The sequence below is a fragment of the Chelonoidis abingdonii genome, chromosome 4, assembly GCF_003597395.2.
Source record: "Chelonoidis abingdonii isolate Lonesome George chromosome 4, CheloAbing_2.0, whole genome shotgun sequence".
Taxonomy (NCBI): domain Eukaryota; kingdom Metazoa; phylum Chordata; order Testudines; family Testudinidae; genus Chelonoidis; species Chelonoidis abingdonii.
Genome location: NC_133772.1, coordinates 147,959,673 through 147,978,381, shown reverse-complemented (window position 1 = coordinate 147,978,381; position 18,709 = coordinate 147,959,673). Strand labels below are relative to the sequence as shown.

Sequence of the window (18,709 nt, the reverse complement as noted above, 5' to 3'; positions counted from 1 at the left end):
ACGGGAATGTGATTATGGAGGTGGATATTACCTGCATCTGAGGTAGAGGCCAAACTTGTGAACACTTAATGGACAAATCGGAGTGCCCGACCAATCTCTCATCCCGAGATATTAAAGGACACTGGCGTGTTGAAATTGCGAGCCATTATGCCTGAGAATTTTTGAAGGCATCGGTAACCTCGGGGTTGTAACCGTACCGATCTGGAAGAATTGCTAACGTAGTTCCTATTTTAAGAAGAGGAATAAAAGTGTCCGGGAAATTTATAGCGCTGTTAGCTTGACTCTGGTAGTGTGTAACGGTCTTGGAAAATTTAAGGAGAAAAGTAGTTAAGGACATTGGTCCTAATGTATTGGGACGAATTGCAACATAGATTTACTAAAGTAGATCTGCGCAAACCACTCTGATCTCCTTCTTTGAGAAGTGACGAGTACTATATAAGGAATGCGTAGATCTAATTTACCTCGATTTCAGCTAAGCGTTTGACACGGTTCCGCATGTGAATGTTATTAAATTGGGAAAAGATGGGATGAATATGAAAGTTGTTAAGGTGATAAGAACTTAAGGGAACTCCAGCTGTCGGACGAAGGATGAATGTCAGCTGGAAGAGGTTATAGTGAGTCCTCAAGATCCTTTGGGACTATCTTATAACTTTTTGTTACTGACCTTGCAAAAGAGCGAATTGCGAATTAAAGTGTTGCAGATGACACGAAGCTGGTATTCTAACACGGAGAGGACCGTTTTACTATCAGGAAGATCTGGCCACCTGTTAAACTGGAGTATAGTGAATAGGATAAATATAATAGTGAAAGTCAAGTCATGCACTAGGATAATCATAAGGATTTTAGATAATTGGGCCGCATCATGGAAGTGACGAGGAGAGAAACCTGCGGGTATTGCGCGTGTTTTGATTTGGGGTAATTATAGCAGGGATGACTATGACCCAATGATACTGCTGTAAAAAAGCAAATGCGTTAGAGCATTCAGCTGATCTATGTCCACAAGAGAAGAGTTTTAGTTTTTTTTTGTTTTGACGTGTATATACCGCTGGTGAGACCCCACCTGAATATTGTGGCGATTCGTGTCCCAGTTAAGAAGATGAATTCAATACAACAGAGTTCAGAAGCTACTAGGATGATCGAGAATGAAAATCTGCCTTATTAAAGGAGACTCAAGAGCTTGTTGACCCTGCCAAAAAAAGGCTCGGGATTGCTCTCTATATAATATATCAGGATTAACGTTAGGAGTGAAGTAATTATTTAAGTTTAATAACTACATGTAGCACGAGGACAATGGTACAGAACGATATTAGAAGATTTAACTTGAATATAGACAATTTCGTACCATTAGGATGAATTGCTAACAGCCTTCCGAGGAATTGGCAAAAGACTTATCTGGCTTTGTAATTAAGCTGATAAGTATTGGAGGAGTTATGATGATAGTTAATTTGGCAATTGATCTTGATTACGGCATATAAGTCTGCTCAATGTCTTTGAGGATATTGATGGATGGGAGAGGGTGCAACGTGAGCTTACTGGTTCTGCACGAATCTTCTTGGGTTTCTAACTGGGAGTCTTGCCCACATGCCAGGGTAGCTGATCCCATATTTTGCGGTCGAATTCCTCCAGACGATGGGCAAAGGCCCTGGATTTTCCCCTCTGAGCTGGCATGGTCGCTTGCTGGGATTCTCTGCAGCTTGAGGTCTTCAAATCACAATTTTGAGGATTTCAATAACTCAGTCATGGTTAGGGGTTGTTATAAATGTGTATGGGTAGGGTTTTGTGGCCTGCCTTGTGCAGGAGGTCAGACTAGATGATCATATTGGTCCCTTCTGACCTATGAGTCTATGAAGTCAAAGGCCTGCTAAACCCAGGGTTTTGAGCTCAATCCTTGAGGGGGCCATTCTGTGGGACAGTTGTTTGTGTTTCTCCTTAATGCAAAGCCACCCCTTTTGTTGATTTTAATTCCCTGTAAACCATGTCGTCAGTCGCCCCTCCCTCCATCAGGGCAACGGCAGGCAATTGTTTCGCGCCTTTTTTCAGTGCAGAACCAGAAGCTGCAAAAGCAAAACCAGGCGAGGAGGCAACAGCAGTGTGGTGACGAGAGTGATGAGGACATAGACATGGACATATGTGCACATCATGCTGATGAGCTCTGCAGGGTCACCTGTGCTGATCCGCTCGCCACGCTGGCCAAACAGGAAATGAAATTCAAAAGTTTGCGGGCCTTTTCCTGTTAGTGCATCTGAGTTGAGAGCGCTGTCCAGAGCGGTCACAATGGAGCACTCTGGGATAGGTCCCGGAGGCCAATACCATTGAATTGTGTCCACATTACCCCAAATTCGACCCAGCAAGCCCAATTTCGGCGCTAATCCCCTCCTCGGAGGTGGAGTAAAGAAATCAATTTAAAGAGCCCTTTAAGTCGAAAAAAAGGGCTTCTTGGTGTGGACGGTCCAGGCTTAAATTGCGGTAACACTGCTAAATTCGACCTAAAATCGTAGTGTAGACCAGGTCTGAGATAATTTAAAAGGGTCTTATTTTCAGAAAGTGCTAAATGCCAAGCCTCTGATAAACCAGGCTCCTTTAAGAGGCTGCAAGGCAGGCACCAAAAAGTTGAGCCTGCTAAAACCACTGATCACTTCTAAAAATATAGGCCTTTACTCCTAAAAATACTTTAAAGGAAAAAATCCCCCAGAGGGTGATGCTTAGTTGTAGCATGAGAGTACCAAAGGTGACTTAAATAGCATTCGTGAGCAAGTGACAATTTTATAATCCACTGGATAGGATGCTGGACTGGGACTCCGGGGATGTGGGTTCAGTTCCTCTCTTTGCCATTGTCTTGTTCTGTGCCCTGGCACAAATAATTTCTCTCTCTGCAGTTTCCCTGTCTTTAAATTGGGGTTATAATGATTGATAACCTTGTAAAGCACTCTGAGATATATGGATCCAAAGCATTATACAAAATAATAATTATTCTCCTGTTCTATAGATAATCATAAATTCATTTTTATGTTGTATTTTTTTCTGTATAGGGATCCTCCAGAGAGAGAGAATTTTTAAAAATTTTACTCGGAAACGCCAGAGGGCTATGCGAAGAAGAGTACATCAAGTCAACGGGCACAAATTTATGGCTACATATTTGCGACAACCAACATACTGCTCCCACTGCAAGGAGTTTATCTGGTAAGAATGACTTAAAAACCAACAACCTGGGCCTTTCCTTCTGCTGAGGGTTTGTGCACATGGAGAGTGCACGTCAGCCTAGGTTGTGATTGTACAGCTCACTAGTCTACTGCACACTAAGTCTCCATGTGAACCCCACTACTGCAGCAGTAGGTCAAAGTGCACTACGGAACTTTTAGTGCAGGGTCCATGCTGTGAATTAGTATACAACAAGCTAGTGCATTGTAGGTTTATACCCCAGCTTACCATGTGCTAAGTGACCATGTAGACAAGCCCATAACCGTACCTTTACACTCCCTCTAGCAGGTATGCCCCCATGCAGCAATCAATATTGAATTAGTTACATGGTGCTTTACAAATGTTGATTAAGGAGCAGAGCTTACAGCCTGAGTTACGAAAGACTAATGGTTATACAAGACCCTGCACGGCAGTTCAGTTGATGCTGTGGGAATTACTGATGGTGAGAAGAAAGCAGGAATGGCTGTTTGCAGAAGTGGGTTTGAAGGAGGAGCGAGAGAGAGCTGGATGGATGAGGAAACAAAAACCATTCAAGGCATAAAGAGCAGGTTAATAGATGTGGAGCTAAAATGGGTAGAAAGAGTAGGGGGTAATAAGCCATTAAACTGAAATGGTTGAGAGGAGCATGAGCAGAGGGAGAGGTAATTATCTCCCACTCTGTTATGTGTCTCTGTTCCATGTGGAACACAAGGCCTTCAGAGGTAATTATGGAACTCGTGTAATCTGGTCCATCTAATAATTGTTTTGTTTAGAGTAATGTAGAAGGATCTAAGAAAATACAGAGAGAGATTAATGTGGAAAGAAAGATGCATTTTGATAGCCTACCCTGTGAGCCGAAGCCTTCCTTGTCCCTTTGTTACATGCACTGAATCACAGCCAGTGCACTGTCTTCTTGTCACCACTGGCTGTTTGCTTTGGAAATCAGAATACTTGGGCTCTATTTCAATTCTGCCCTCATGAAACAACTGTCAAACTGTTTTGGTTTATGATTGTGAATCATGTTCTGTGTTTTGTTTTGAACAGGGGAGTATTTGGTAAACAGGGATACCAGTGCCAAGGTAAAGTATTATATCCATATTCCGTATATTATAGAATATTCCAACACTGAGCTGCATCTCCTTCCAGCAGGGCCATGCTGTGTGCACTTTTGAGCCAACCAGGAAGGTGTGAATTAGCAGCTTGCAGGCTGTCTGCATGAGAGCATGCTCATACATACGCACGCAGGAGCATCCTCATGCTATGGCCCCAATCCTGTGCTCCATGGAGATGAACTCCCGCCACTTCATTGAGCCCCACTGAAGTCAGTGGAGCTCCTTGTAGCTCATTATCAGTTTGGGACCTGTGTCATCTCAACATAGTGCCCAGCCTTCATTAGGCATGCAGTCTGTAGGCTCCTGGATGGATGGCTTTTCCCTTCAATAATTCCTTTAACGATGCAATTAAAACCAATTGACATTAGAGAAATTATTTCAAAGGGAAACTCTGTGGTTTGACCAACTATTTTTGCCTATTGCCAAGTAATATGCTGAATTGATTCTTACAGTATTTTTTTATGTTTAATGAATTCTCATCGGTTTGTCTTGGCCTCTCCTTTCCCTGTGCCTTTGCACTAGAGTGCTATGCAGTATGACTAAGTTCCTGCAGGAATGGTTTTTCAGTAAGTCTAATAATGAAGCTTGGCTCTTACGAGGTGTGCTGGGACACCAGTGTGTTTACGTGGACCCGAACTGCAGATCAACCAAATGTCTCCTGCCTAAGCTCAACAAAAAAAAAAAAAAGGGTTCACATACTGATAGGCCCTTGTGAGTGCAAGCTAGTGTAAGATGCTGGGGGATCTCTAGACACACACTCATCAGCGAGTTACATTTGGCCTCACAAATATCCCTTCTTGGAGGCACTGTGTCTGAGGTCTGTGACACTTCTTGGACTGTGTCTGAGCTCTTAAATTTATCAAAGCAATGTCCTCTATGGCCTTTGTTTGCATCACCTGTAATAGTCTTCATTGGAAGATTTCGGTGATCATATTGATTTAGTTCATTCTTAGTCATGTTTGGATTGCACTGACATTTCTGCATGTATCTCCCAATATTTATATAGGCTGAGATTTTCAAAGCTTCTTAGAGGATATGGGCATCCAATTTCTGTTAAAATTAATGGAAACTAGATATCCAAATCCTTTAGGTGGCTTTGAAAATCTCAGCCAGTATGTACATTTCTCCTATCATTCCATTATCTGCTGCTGATTTAAATGGAATCTAGCAGAGCCCAGTTTATTGTTTGATATGTTTTTAGTCTTTTTTTATAAGATTCAATATGCTTCTTTTGTTTCCTAGTATGCACCTGTGTTGTACACAAGCGTTGCCATCATCTAATTGTTACAGCCTGCACATGCCAAAACAATATTAACAAGACAGACACCAAGGTAAAGTCACAATTGGTTAGTTGGATCTTAGGACTTCCTGAATCTTCAGGTTTGTGTGGGTGGTAGTGGTTGCAAAATAATGGAATTTATTCTTCTTTGGCTTCTTCTCTCCATTCACAGATTCATAGATTTTAAGGCCAGAAGTGACCATTTAGATTATATGGTATAACCTGCTGCATAACAGATGCCATAGAATTTCATCCTATATTGAGCCCAATAATTTGTGTTTAACTAAAGCCTATTTTGTTTGCATTCTGTCTTGATATGAAGACTTCCAGAGCTGAAGAATCTACCACTCCCCTTGGCAGTTTGTTCCAATGATTAGTCACCCTCACTTTTAAATAATTGTCTTATTTCTAGTTTGAGTTCCTCTGGCTTGGACTCCTTGTTACATCTCTCTTTGCATGATTAAAGAGCCCCTTAGTAGCTGTTTCCCCCCTCCCCTCAAAGAAAGTACTTGTACACCATAATCAAATCACCTCTTGATCTTTTATTATTTTTATTAATTCTTCCTTCTTCCATATTTTTTGCTCTGTTTGGCACACTTTTAGGTAAGATGTGACTGTTTGGTGACTTTTATGGCTCATTCCTAGAGCTTGATAATATTTAGGATGTATTGAGTGAGGTATTTCCCCTAGAAATTGGGAGGTATTTCTGCCATTGTACAAAGCGCTGGTAAGACTTCATTTGGAAGACTAGGTACAATTCTGGTTACCCATGTCCGAGAAGGATTAATTCAAAACTGTCAAGAACCCTGGGCCTGATTTCCCTCAGCTGAGCCTGGTGTTAGCCGGCTCATCTCTCAGGCTGGTTCATGAACCTAGTTGGGTTGAGGCAGCATTGCCTGTTTGGCTGCCTTTCTCCCCCCTCCCCCCCAATTGGCTGCAGGAAGCCTACAGGTCTGCATTTAAGCTCAGCAGCAGGTTGCATGCTGCTGAACATTCACACCAACAGCTGTGATCACCTGCTTGTTTCCAGCCTCGCTCCATACCTTTTCATGCCTTGTTCCTGTCCAGTTCCAGTCTGCCAGGCCTGTGCCCTTGTTCGGCTCCTGGCTCTGACTCCTGCTTCCTGTTCCTGGCTCCAACCACTAGGCAGAGCTTCAGCGCTACCCACTAGGCCATGCACCGGCCCTCACCACTGATTTAGTCCATGATAAAACCAGAAGAAGTTCAGAGAAGGGCTGCTAGGATAATCAGGGGAATATAGACCCCATCTTTCTTAAAAGAGAAGCATAAAATAGCTTGATGTGTTTAACCTAGCAATGCAAAGTCTGAGAAGGGATATGACTGCACTTTATAAATACACCAGGGCGTAAACACCAGGGAGGGAGAAGAGCTGTTTCACCTAAAAGATAATGTTGGGACGAGAACAAATGAGTATAAACTGTCCATGAGTAAAGTTAGGCTGGAAACTAGAAAAAGATTCCAAACCATCAGAGGAGGGAGGCTCTGGAACAATCTTCTGAATCGGAATAGTGAAGACAAACAATCTAATTTTAAGGTGGAGCTTGATAAATTTATGAATGGGATTATATGACAGGGTTGCCTGCGACAGCAGGCGACTGGATTCTGACCCAGATGATCTCTTCTCATCCTATGTCCTGTGTTTCTATAGTATCCATCCAGGACCAAGATCCATGAGGAATATTACCAGTCATGGGGTCAATCTACACCACAAAAGGTGTAATGTAACCAATAATGTTTTTTCCAGAACATGTGAACAGATGCCATTGCTCACTATTTCTTACCAGAACTGTTGAGCTAAACTTTAAAATGACTCCTCACCAATCCTAAAATGTCAGTCAAATACCAACTCTCTCAAGATGGCAATTAATTACTTCAACGAAAAAAGATCTAAGCTCTTAAAAAAAAAAAAAAAGAGAGAGAGGTATAATTGACTTGAAACCTATTGTTCCATTAGCACCTATATTTTTAATTAAGATATGGATTCACCTTACAATCTGCCAGGACCAAAATGTTAAGGCACAAAATAAAATAGGATCCATTTGTTCAACATGTGTAACATTTTCTAAAGTTTTCTGATTCTGCATTTGTGATCTAAATAGTTCACAATGGAAAAGAGGAATAACCCCAGATGTGGGGAAGGGGAGGAGAAGTGGAGATAAATCCAAAATGGAAATAAACATTGATAAGAAGTGGGGAAAAAAGAGTGAGGAATTTTGGAAGGCCTGGGAAAACTGATGCCGTGTACTAAAAATGATAGAGAGATTCATCATTTTTAAAGAATTGTATTTTTGCATGTGACACATAAATTAAACATTTTTAATGCTGATTAGTTAGTAACAAACTCCTATAGTTAGCAATAATTTGTATTCAGTACTTAAATGGTTTCATAGTTAAGTTTGTGATGAAGCTAATATAGGTTTGTGATGAAGCTAATATATGTCCCATCTAGTTTTAATAATTCCAAGTTCATTGTAAGAATGTGAAATTAGCTAATGAATCCTTTGTAAAATCTACTTTGTTCTACTTTCAGAGCATGTCAGAAAATCTGCCAGAGCAGGTTGATTGCTGATTAGAGCTCAGTCAATGCATTGCAGCATTACCATTCGGTAAATTACAATGCAGTGGAGAGCAGAGATGACACTTTCAGAACTGGATTTTTAAAAATAATTCTGCAGTTCTTCTTAATCATAGAAGATTAGGGTTGGAAGAGACCTCAGGAGGTCATCTAGTCCAACCCCCTTCTCCACTCCACCCCCGCTCTTACATTAATGTACTTTTTATTAATAAAATTATCTCTATATATGTACTGATTTTTCTACCCTGTGTTTCTTTTTGTTTCCTTCTCAGGTTTCTGAACAAAGATTTGGAATCAACATTCCCCACAAGTTTAGAATCCACAACTACAAAGTACCAACCTTCTGCGATCATTGTGGTTCTTTGCTGTGGGGGATAATGCGACAAGGACTGCAATGTAAAAGTAAGCAAGCCTGATTCTTTCTTCAGGCTTTCTTAGGAAAATGTCTATGGATGTGTGGAAAATCAAAGAGCTGAGGGGATAATTTCCTATATTTTCTAGCGTAAGCTGTTGAAAGAATATTACATTCCTTTCTAGTCCGTAGATATAAAAGTCATGTATAGCTCTGTTTTCCCAGGCTGCAGAGTGGATTCAATTTTCTTTCAATCACATAGCTGAAAATAACTCATGGATATTGCTACTTCCAGCATTACTCTTGCTATTTACCTGAGAGCCGTTGCTTCAGCAGTGAATACTAACAAAGTAGAAGAAAAAAACATTAACAGGGGAAAAGTCATCAGTATTTGTTGATTAACATGGCTCTTTGTCACACAATTAATTGACTGCAAAAGCTTTTCTGGCATTTAGTTTTTGTTTGATGATGGTTATTGTCAAGCCATTTAAGTAACAAATGCTTTATCTCCATTTGCCTTCACCTCCCCCCAGTGTTCTTTGTCTGTGTGAGTTTAATTTTATGTTGAATGATATAGATGTGAAACTAGATACACCTCTACCCCGATATAATGCTGTGCTCGGGAGCCAAAAAATCTTACTGCATTATAGGTGAAACCGCATTATATCGAACTTGCTTTGATCCACCAGAGTGCACAGCGCCCCCCCTCCCCTGGAGCGCTGCTTTACCGCGTTATATCCGAATTCATGTTATATCGGGTCGCGTTATATAGGAGTAGAGGTGTAGTTGTAAACTAGAGTTGGGCAAAAAATTTTGGACAATTATTTATTTATTTATTTTTGCCAAAAAAAGCAGATTCAAATTGACCAAAACATTTTGCAATTTTATCTCAAATTAGCGGAATAGTTTTGGTTGAAATAAACCTTAAAAAATAAAAAAATAAAATAATTCAGTTTCAACATTTTAGAAGCAAAACACTTGGATTTTTGTTTATTTGAAATGACTTCATTTAGAAATGTTAATGTGGTTAAAATTTTCCGTTTGAAGCATCAGTTATTCACCCAGCCTTTATGTCAGCCACTGTTGAAGTGTGTCACTAAGGTCCATGGCATCCTGGAGCTAATTTGTGCCTGTGGACATAGCTGCAGAGTAGCGTATGTACCCCTTGTATCCACCAGGCTCATACATATACACAAATGGACATCTGACCATGTTGCATCATACTGGGTAGTTTGGTGTACTGTCACTTTTGTTCATAGCCTTGTTCTCTCATAGGAGCTCCGATCATGCCTCCATTGCAAGTCCCTTTGGCAAAAGTCTCCTTGGCTTCAGTAGCACAGGATCAGGGCAATGATGTAGATTTTCAGAAATCCTTTAGTCCATGTTATTTTTCAGCAATAACATTCTGAGCCTTTCTCTCAGCGTTGTTTCAATTGTTCATTTGATTTTATTTTTCACCCCCGCAGTGTGTAAAATGAATGTACATATTAGGTGCCAAGCCAATGTGGCACCCAACTGTGGGGTGAATGCAGCAGAACTGGCCAAAACCTTGGCATGCATGGGCCTGCAGCCAGGAAATATTTCTCCAAATTCGGTGAGACCTTTTTCTTTTCTTTATCAGAGTTCACAGCTGTGTCATTTGTACAAGCACAAGAGAAGTTGGTTAGAATGAAGGACATTGTGGGGTGCACTGGACTAATTGGCTTTCATTCTGTGACATTCAGCAAACACCTGATCTTGGAAACTGAACATACATTTTCCAGCTTATATTGCAGAGGCTTCCATGTGTGTTTCTTCTTGTTAGATCAATGTGAAATGTGGCAAAATCCGTGGCCTGATTTTCCTCTCACACTTACAGCAGTGAAACTCCATTGAACTGTGCCTGAGTGGTGCAAGTGAGAGGAGAATCCAGCCCCAAATCTAGTTTAAAGGGCAATGTTATTCAGTGACATGTCCACTGGCAAATAGAGAGACAATGTTGCCTAGTGAATAGAGCACTACACAGGGACTCAGGAAACCTGGGTTCTATTCCCAGCTCTGCTACTGCTTTTCCGGCTTATCTTGGGCAAGTCGCTGCACCTCCCTCTGTCTCAATTTATCCATCTGTAAAATGGAGGTCATCGTGCTCACCTTTTTTGTACAGTGCTTTGACATTTATGGATGGAAAGTGCTATATAAGAACTAGATGTTGTTTATTGGAGTATATGGCAAGCAGCCCCTGTCCCTTCAGCCGAGAGGTCATGTAATGGTGAGAACTTTCCAGCCCCAGCCCTGCAGACAGTACACATATGCCTAACTTTGAATACTTGATTAGTCTCATTGTGCATAAGAGTTTGCAGAATTAGGGCCCAAGTGTGCACTGTATATTTATGTATTTTAAAGTATTCTATAATCTGTTTAATGTTATAAAATTTAATGTAACAAAGTGTTAAAATGTCTGTAAATATTTATGAAAATAAGGTGGTGAGGGGAGGGCAAATGAGGGAGTTTGCCCTGAGCCCTCCCCCCATTTAAGGGGGCCTCCAAGCCCAAGGAACAATATAATTATTGGATGAAACACGTCTGCTATGCACAACCCAAATATACTACATGAATTCCAAAGACCATAAAATGCAGAAAATTGAAAAAATACTGTAGCAGTGGACCTGGGCCTTGGACAAGATTTCAAGAAGAAAAGAAGCAGAAAGAGGAAACACGCCATGGTGAAGACCGGACCACCATGTATGACCATGAAAACCAGCAAACTGAGTTCAGGATTGAAATTTTTTATGTTGCTTTAGACACGCTTATCCACACAAATACAAGAAGATCTGAACCTGCTTCAAAAATCAATAACATGTTTTCATTTATTTGGAACCCAACTATAAATTATGCCAATTCCAATATCACAAAAGCTCGAGAACTGTCAAAAGGCTATTGAGAGATTTAATAGAAGAGGAAATTCACCTTTTTAAACAAGCAAAGAGAGATGTTATTTGGAAAAATGACTATAGTTAAATTAAACAAGATTTATGAAAAAGAACTGCAGAGTGTTTTCCCACAGGCCTGTGTTGCTCTGAGGATTTTCAGCCCTGATTTAGAAACTGCCTCTGATCCACCATGAGCCAAGAATGCATACATTGGCCTTAGTGATGCTAACAGTGTGTGATCTTGCAAAGACCCCAAATTATGATAGCATCAGAAATGTGTTTACGTCAAGAAGAGCAAGAAAGACAAACATGATGTGACTTGTCTTTTTTGATAATAAAGCAGCTTTAAAGTTTTTCAGCAGTATTCTACTTAAACTATTTCATCTCCATGGTAATTTTTCTGGAAGATCTAGTAGGGCCTTGGTAATATATCAACTTACAATGGGTAGTTTCAATTTTATGATTACTAATATTTCTCAAAAAATACATAAAAAGATAAAATAAAAAGTGACAAAATAAATAATCAGACATGACAAATTTCAACATATAGCTAGAGGAAGTTAACGCTTGTGTATTGGCATAAGTCATAAAACCAACTTTGTCTTCATATAGAACCAAGGTAAGAAAGAAAGAAGGAGAACAGGCAGAAGGAAGAGATGTAGAGGAAAAGACAAACAAATAAGATGCTGATTCTCTGGCTACAAAGGACCTGAGCCAAAGCCCGCTGAATTCAAGGGAAAGATTCCCAGGTCAGATCCTCAGATGATGTAAATCTTCATAGCCTATCAGTGGGACAAGTGGAGGATCTTGCCCCTATTGATTTCAGTGGGCTTTGGATCAAGCTCATAGCAAAATAGGCCTACAGAGATTTTCAAACATCTCATCATCATCCTTCAGTCTGTAGCACAAACTGTAATAGAGTTAACCTTTTATTCTCTGATTTACAGAGCACCTGAAGCACCCATTGATTTCAGTGGGAGCAGCCTGTGCTCTGAATAACCAGACACTACTAGTACGTCCTCTGCATAATCTGCACAGTATATAGATACAACCTATCTGTGCCCTGGTATGTAGTTGGCTTTCCTAATTGTGAGGTAAAGGATGTGATTAAGTTATCAGGATGTGCTGGGAGCTTATATTTGTTAGGGATTTGGGAAGCTGTTCCAAACGGTTTTGTTTCATTCAACTTGGCTGAATTTTCAATTACTGTAACATTGGCCTTGTCAAAGGTCTCACTGTGCAGCTGTGAATTTTGCTTTACTATGAAACAGTTACAAGGTGGAGCTCAAGAACTCTGTGTGTGAATAAGTTCGGGGGGCAGAGGGGAGTAGAGGAGGAGCAAGAGTCTCCTATATTTTGTAAGTATTTGGGGCTTGTCTACTCAACCACATCCGTAGAGCCATGAACAGAGAGTACTGGATATTGACTTGATCTAACTACTGCAAAAATAATAGCTGTTGAAAGATATTGATACTGGCAGTATTCTTGAAAATGTGAAGGGACACCATCAAATTGGATCTTCCCTGTAGTTAGGGAAGAGGAAGCTTCAAAGGAATTTGTGTTGAAGGAGGAAGCCAGCGGCCCAGTGGTAGAGAGGTAGCTAGTAAGCAGGAAGGGAGACTGAGAAGAGGAAGTGACTAGACACAAATCTTTTGGATTCCAAATGTCGCTGATACTGTTCATGCTGCGAGGTATTAGGTAGCCATATTTATTCATATCCCTATAAATTCAGATGGGAGATTCCCAGGTTTTTTCACTTAGCTCTCCCATTTCCAAAGTAGAGTGGTCTGGCTTGCCCATTATGTGTAGGAAAGTGACTTTACAAGGTAGAACACAGAGCAAGCACCAGTTCTTGTGTTTCTTTGTGGCTATGGATGGTGGTGGGTAGTTGCGCATGACACCTGAGGTGATATTGTGCCCAACATACTTCAGCTGCAATACAATGCAGCTGAGCACAGCAGACGTACCCAGACAGATACATCGTTAGTAAACACTCTGGCGTATTGTTGTGGAGATACAATTTTTAGGCAAACTCAGTTATTTTCCTCCACAGCAATTAGTTTCAAGGTCCACGCTGAGGCGCCAGGGAAAAGAGAGTTCAAACGATGGCAACAGTGTGAGTGGAAGTTCAGCAAGCAGATTCGGGATCAAAGATTTAACCTTCATCCGAGTGTTGGGAAAGGGCAGTTTTGGGAAGGTGAGTTTTATTACTGGCTCTTCATGAATTAGTAGTGGTGTTGTTTGTTATTTTAATGGCTCCCAAGTACATGAGGTGCTTCCCAAAACAAATAAAACATAAGATCCCTGTCAGGAGAAACAAGACTGGAAATCAGTGGGGTCTGCATGGGAGCTCAGCATGCGTGAATATCAGGGTAAATATACATATAGTATGCAGCAAGACTATGAGACGGGTTCGGTCACAGAGACCCCCATGGGACTGTCACCTGAAGTGCTGAATTTATCTCTGAGCCCATTTTCCTGCCAGGTTGGGACTGCAGAACCCTGCCTTGTTCAGCCAGACACGCCAGCCTGCTGCAACCCAGACTCAGGGTCTGGTCCATGCCCCCAAAGCTGCAGACTTTAACCAAAAACTGCTCAGCAGGTTCCCTCTCCAGTACCCAGACACCCAGTTCCCAATGGGATCCAAATCCCTAATAAGTCCTTTTTACTGTGTATAAAGCTTATACAGAGTAAACTCATAAATCTGCCCTCTGTAACACTGAGATATATGCACAGCTGTTTGCTCCCTCGGGTATTAATCACTTACTCTGGGTATATTAATAAACAAAAGTGATTTTATTAAGTGGTTTCAAGTAACAACAGACAGAACAAAGTAAGTCACTGAGCAAAATAAAACAGAACACGCAAATCTAAGCCTAATACCTTAAGAAACTGATTACAGGTAAATCTCACCCTCAGAGATGGTCAAATAAGCTTCTTCCACAGACTAGAGCCCTTCCTAGTCTGGGCCCAATCCATACTTGTGTGGGAGAGAGCAGGATTTAGCCCATACGGTTCATTCTCTTGCTTTGGTTTAGGTGATGCTTGCCAAAATAAAAGAGACCGACCAGCTGTATGCCGTGAAGGTGCTGAAGAAGGATGTTATTCTCCAGGATGACGATGTGGAATGCACCATGACAGAGAAGCGCATCTTGTCCCTGGCCAGGAGCCACCCATTCCTCACCCAGCTTTTCTACTGCTTTCAGACTCCTGTGAGTATGGCGCAGCTTCCACATCGCTCCCCGTGCGCTGGGTAGCATGGAGCCTTCCTGAGTATTTTTCCTCCCCCGCTATAAGCGGACAGTTCCCTCAAAACCTGCCATAGTCACAGTTTTTCCATGCCATCATGGAGTTGAAGGCAGGGCAAAGGTTCCAGCCAGTTGCACCTCTAGCATCAACATCTCCATTTGCCTGGCAAAATCCTGCCTCGTTCTCAGTTGCTTAACAAAACTGCAATGATGGGGAAGACCTGCTGTGCCATCCTTCCTGGCCACAGAGCCTGCATGAGTGCCAACCTCCAGACATACTCTGAGCCTCCCTTCTCTACGCAATCCTCTGAACTGGTCAGTGAGGGATCTCAGACCTAGAGATCCTGGTTAGAACATTGAATGACACTTTGCTGTCCCCACTACAGCACAACTCTGCAACCTCAAAGAATTAGATTTTGGATTGGGGAAAAACCTGTTGGCTCTTGTCCATCTTCCTAACTAGTGCGGGGTCTGATCAAAAGCCAACTGAAGTCAATGGAAAGAATCCCATTGACTTTAGTAGACATTGGGCCCGCCCAGTTTAGAATAGCTATCTCCCAGCATGTGGATGTACACTGGATGAGCTAAATCATCCTTCCTATGGAGATCCAAGTACCTTAGGTACTGATGCTCTTTCAAACTGCTTCAACTCATTTCTAGCTATTACTAATCTGTCTTCTACTGACATCTCATGGAGCCTGCCTTTTCCCTCAGAGGGCCATAGAAGAAATTATCCTTTAATCACATGTGCTTCCCTGCTGCTTGGTGAATCCCTAACAGGGAAGGAGTGCGCTCTGGCAGCAACCTGATTGATGGTGTTTGTGTTTAATTTGAGTGGTGCAACAGCCAGCCGGAGAGCTCAGGCACCATACCTGCTTGGGGTGGAGCCCTGGGAAGCTACTCCCACGTAATGGAGGAGAGATTTTTGTTAGAGTTTGAGGTACACCTGTTCCTCAATATAACGCAACCTGGTATAACACGAATTCAGATATAACGTGGTAAAGCAAGTTCGATATAATGCAGTTTCACCTATAACTGGCCTGCACAGCATACGGCCCGCGGAGGCTCACTGTGCGGCCCAGGGCGGGATTCAAAAGGCTCTGGGCTACCCGTGGCGGCGGGGAGCCCAGAGCTCTTTAAATGCCAGCCGCGGCCGGGATTCATAGGGCTCTGGGCTGGAATTTAGGCCAGTTCAACAAATTCCACTGAATCAGCGTGCCCCTAAGAGGACCCCATGCCCAAGCCCCAGTACGGTGTACCGGCAAAAGCCAGTGCGCTGTACCGGGATGGCCCAGCTTCCCCAGGGGGCAATTTAAAAGGCCTGGGGCTCCCAGCAGGGGCTGGAGCCCCAGGCCTTTTAAATTGCCACCAGAGCACCACTCCTGGAGCCCTGGGTAGGGCTGTGGGGCTCTGGGGGCTATTTAAAAAGTCCGGGGTTTCCGTTGCTTCTACTGCCCCGGCTCTTTAAATAGCCACCGGAGCCCCACCACTTCCCTAGGGTTCCTGTGGCTATTTAAAGGGTTGGGGCAGTAGAAGAAGGGGAGCACCGGGCTCTTTAAATACCCCCAGAGCCCTGGGGTAGCGGGGGGCTCCGGGGGTATTTAAAGGGCTGGGGCTCCAGCTGCCTCTGCCGCCCCTGTCCTTTAAAATAGCCGCTGAAGCCACATCGCTTCCTCAGGGCTCCCTCAGCTATTTACAGGGCTGGGGCGGTAGAAGCAGGGGAGCTCCGGGCTCTTTAAATAGCCCCCAAAGCCCTGGGGGGGGTGTCTCCAGCTGCCTCGGCTGCCCTGGTCCTTTAAATAGCCGTTGAAGCCCCACCACTTCCCCAGGGCTCCCACAGCTGATTACAGGGCTGGGGCAGTGGAAGCAGGGGAGCCCCAGGCCCTTTAAATAGCCCCTGAGCCCCGGGCTGCTGCTGCTGCTACCATGGTGGGGGAGGAAGGAGGAGGGAACACTCACCATACAGGATGGGCTGTACCCCCTGTAGCTGCACCAGCTGCCCGCAGCCAACTCCTGCTGCACCCCCTGCCCGCACCAGTCCCGCACCTCCTGCCCTGCCTGCACCATTCCTGTCTGCAGCCAGCCCTGCACCCGCTGCCGGCAGCCAGCCCATCTCCAGCCAGCCCCACACCCGCTGCCTTGCCTCCAGCCCTGCACCAATCCCTGTCTCCAGCCAACCCCTGCCGCACCCCCCTGCTTCAAGCCAGCCAGTTCCGTACTCCTTTGTCTCCAGCCCTGCCAATCCATGCTGCACCCCTCCTGTGGCCCTGCCTGAAGCCAGCCAGCCACCCCACACCTCTTGCCCAGCCTGCAGCCAGACCCTACCTCCAGCCCCCTCCCCACCACCTCCAGCTAGCCCCACGTCCACTGGTGCCCTGCAGTTCCTAGGAAAGTAATCCTGCATACCTGCTTCAATGAGGTGGGCAGGAAGCAGCTGAGACCCACACATGTGCACCCTAGCATGCCCTCAGGGAGTGGCAGAGCTCATTTCTAGTTCAGACCTATCCTTTTAAAAAAGAACTTTAGCTAGGGTTAACATACATCTGTATTTTCCCAGACATGTCAGGCTTTTTGGTTCTTAAATCGCCATCCGGGAGGAAAATCCGGACGTATGGTAACCCTACTGGTACAAAAAATACATACTGTGGCAGAACTTTTTATAGGGAACCAGTTGCTAAGAAATGAAAGGCTTTTTTTTGCATTTTTTTTTCAGTCATCCCTGCCGGGGCCCCGCCGAAAATGTTCGAATTGGGCCCCACACTTCCTAAAGCCGGCCCTGCCAGCCGCAGATGGGATTCAAAGGGCTCTGGGCTGCCCACAGCCATGGGGAGCCCAGAGCCCTTTAAATCTCAGCTGCGGCCAGGAATCAAAGGTCTCTGGGCTGCCCGCAGAGATTCCCGGCCGTGGCTGAGATTTAAAGGGCTCAGGGCTCCCTGCCGCCACGGGCAGCACAGAGCCCTTTGAATCCCGGTGGCGGCTCCAGCGGATGGGCTGGGGCTGGGATTTAAAGGGCTCAGGCACCCCTCAGCAGCAGGAGCTCTGAGCCCTTTAAATCCCTGCTCCAGCCCCCCAAAGCTCCGGGTTCCCCCAGCTGCCAGAGCCCCGGGCCCTTTAATTTGACCCTGAGGGCTCCTAGCCACCTCTTCAGCTGGGAGTCCCTGGTTAATTTAAAATCAAGTATCGCCTCCCCATCCCCAACCATCCTTTTTGGCCCACAGCTGTTTTGGTGTGGTGGCGCTGGGGAAGGAGAATTTGTTTCTGCAGGGCTGGGGGGTGCTGGGGCAGGGTGTTTCCACTGGGCCAGGAGGTCCTGGGAGGGGGGAGGTGTTTCCGCGGGGCCGAGGGGTTTCGGCCCTCAGCTGTTTTCTTTGGAGTAATGTGGCCCTCGCCGCTTTACGAGTTGTGCAGGCCTGACCTATAACATGGTAAGATTTTTTTGGCGCCTGAGGACAGCGTTATATCGAGGTAGAGGTGTATTTCAAAGTAACCTATCCTGAATGGAAACAGGGTTTATATATCAGCCCTGTCACAAGTACAGAGGGGCTTGGATGAATCTCCCTTTGGTTTTCATAGCACAAAGGTACAAGGGCCCAGGTTAATATCCTCACTAATGGATTGCATAGATTGGAAAGGTCTGATAATATTAGATATTACTAGAGCTCAGATCTACTTTGACAGGACTTTCTGCCAGTAACAGCTACCCTACTTTGCTGTGACTTTATTTAATTAAAATGTTTTTCTGGGAGAATTCCCCCGAATTGAGAGAGATTGGTTTGTTATCAGGATTGTCCTGATAGCAGTGGTAAACATCCATGCGCCTATAATAAATTAAAACAAAATAATAGAGAGACTAAACAATAAATAGATTTCAAATTAACATGGTTAATTTTGATATGTAGTGCTTGGGCCAAATTCTGTCCTCAGTCACGCTAGCTGTAACCCACAATAACAGGATTTATGTTAGTTTCTTAGACCATGATTGGGTCCTTTTGCTACAACAGAAAGACATGTATTGACTGGGGGTGAAATTCGCTCC

At 43.8% G+C, this 18,709-nt stretch overlaps 1 protein-coding gene across 1 annotated transcript in view; it reads left to right on the top strand.

Moving 5' to 3' along the window:
- Window positions 1-18,709, top strand: part of PRKCH (protein kinase C eta) — a 159,150-nt gene that overhangs the window by 68,019 nt on the left and 72,422 nt on the right. The window contains exons 3-9 of the mRNA XM_032789194.2: window positions 3,030-3,180; window positions 4,222-4,256; window positions 5,532-5,620; window positions 8,437-8,566; window positions 9,983-10,110; window positions 13,479-13,622; window positions 14,464-14,637. Of these exons, the coding sequence (XP_032645085.1) occupies window positions 3,030-3,180; window positions 4,222-4,256; window positions 5,532-5,620; window positions 8,437-8,566; window positions 9,983-10,110; window positions 13,479-13,622; window positions 14,464-14,637 (851 nt within the window). The remainder of the gene's footprint in view (window positions 1-3,029; window positions 3,181-4,221; window positions 4,257-5,531; window positions 5,621-8,436; window positions 8,567-9,982; window positions 10,111-13,478; window positions 13,623-14,463; window positions 14,638-18,709) is intronic.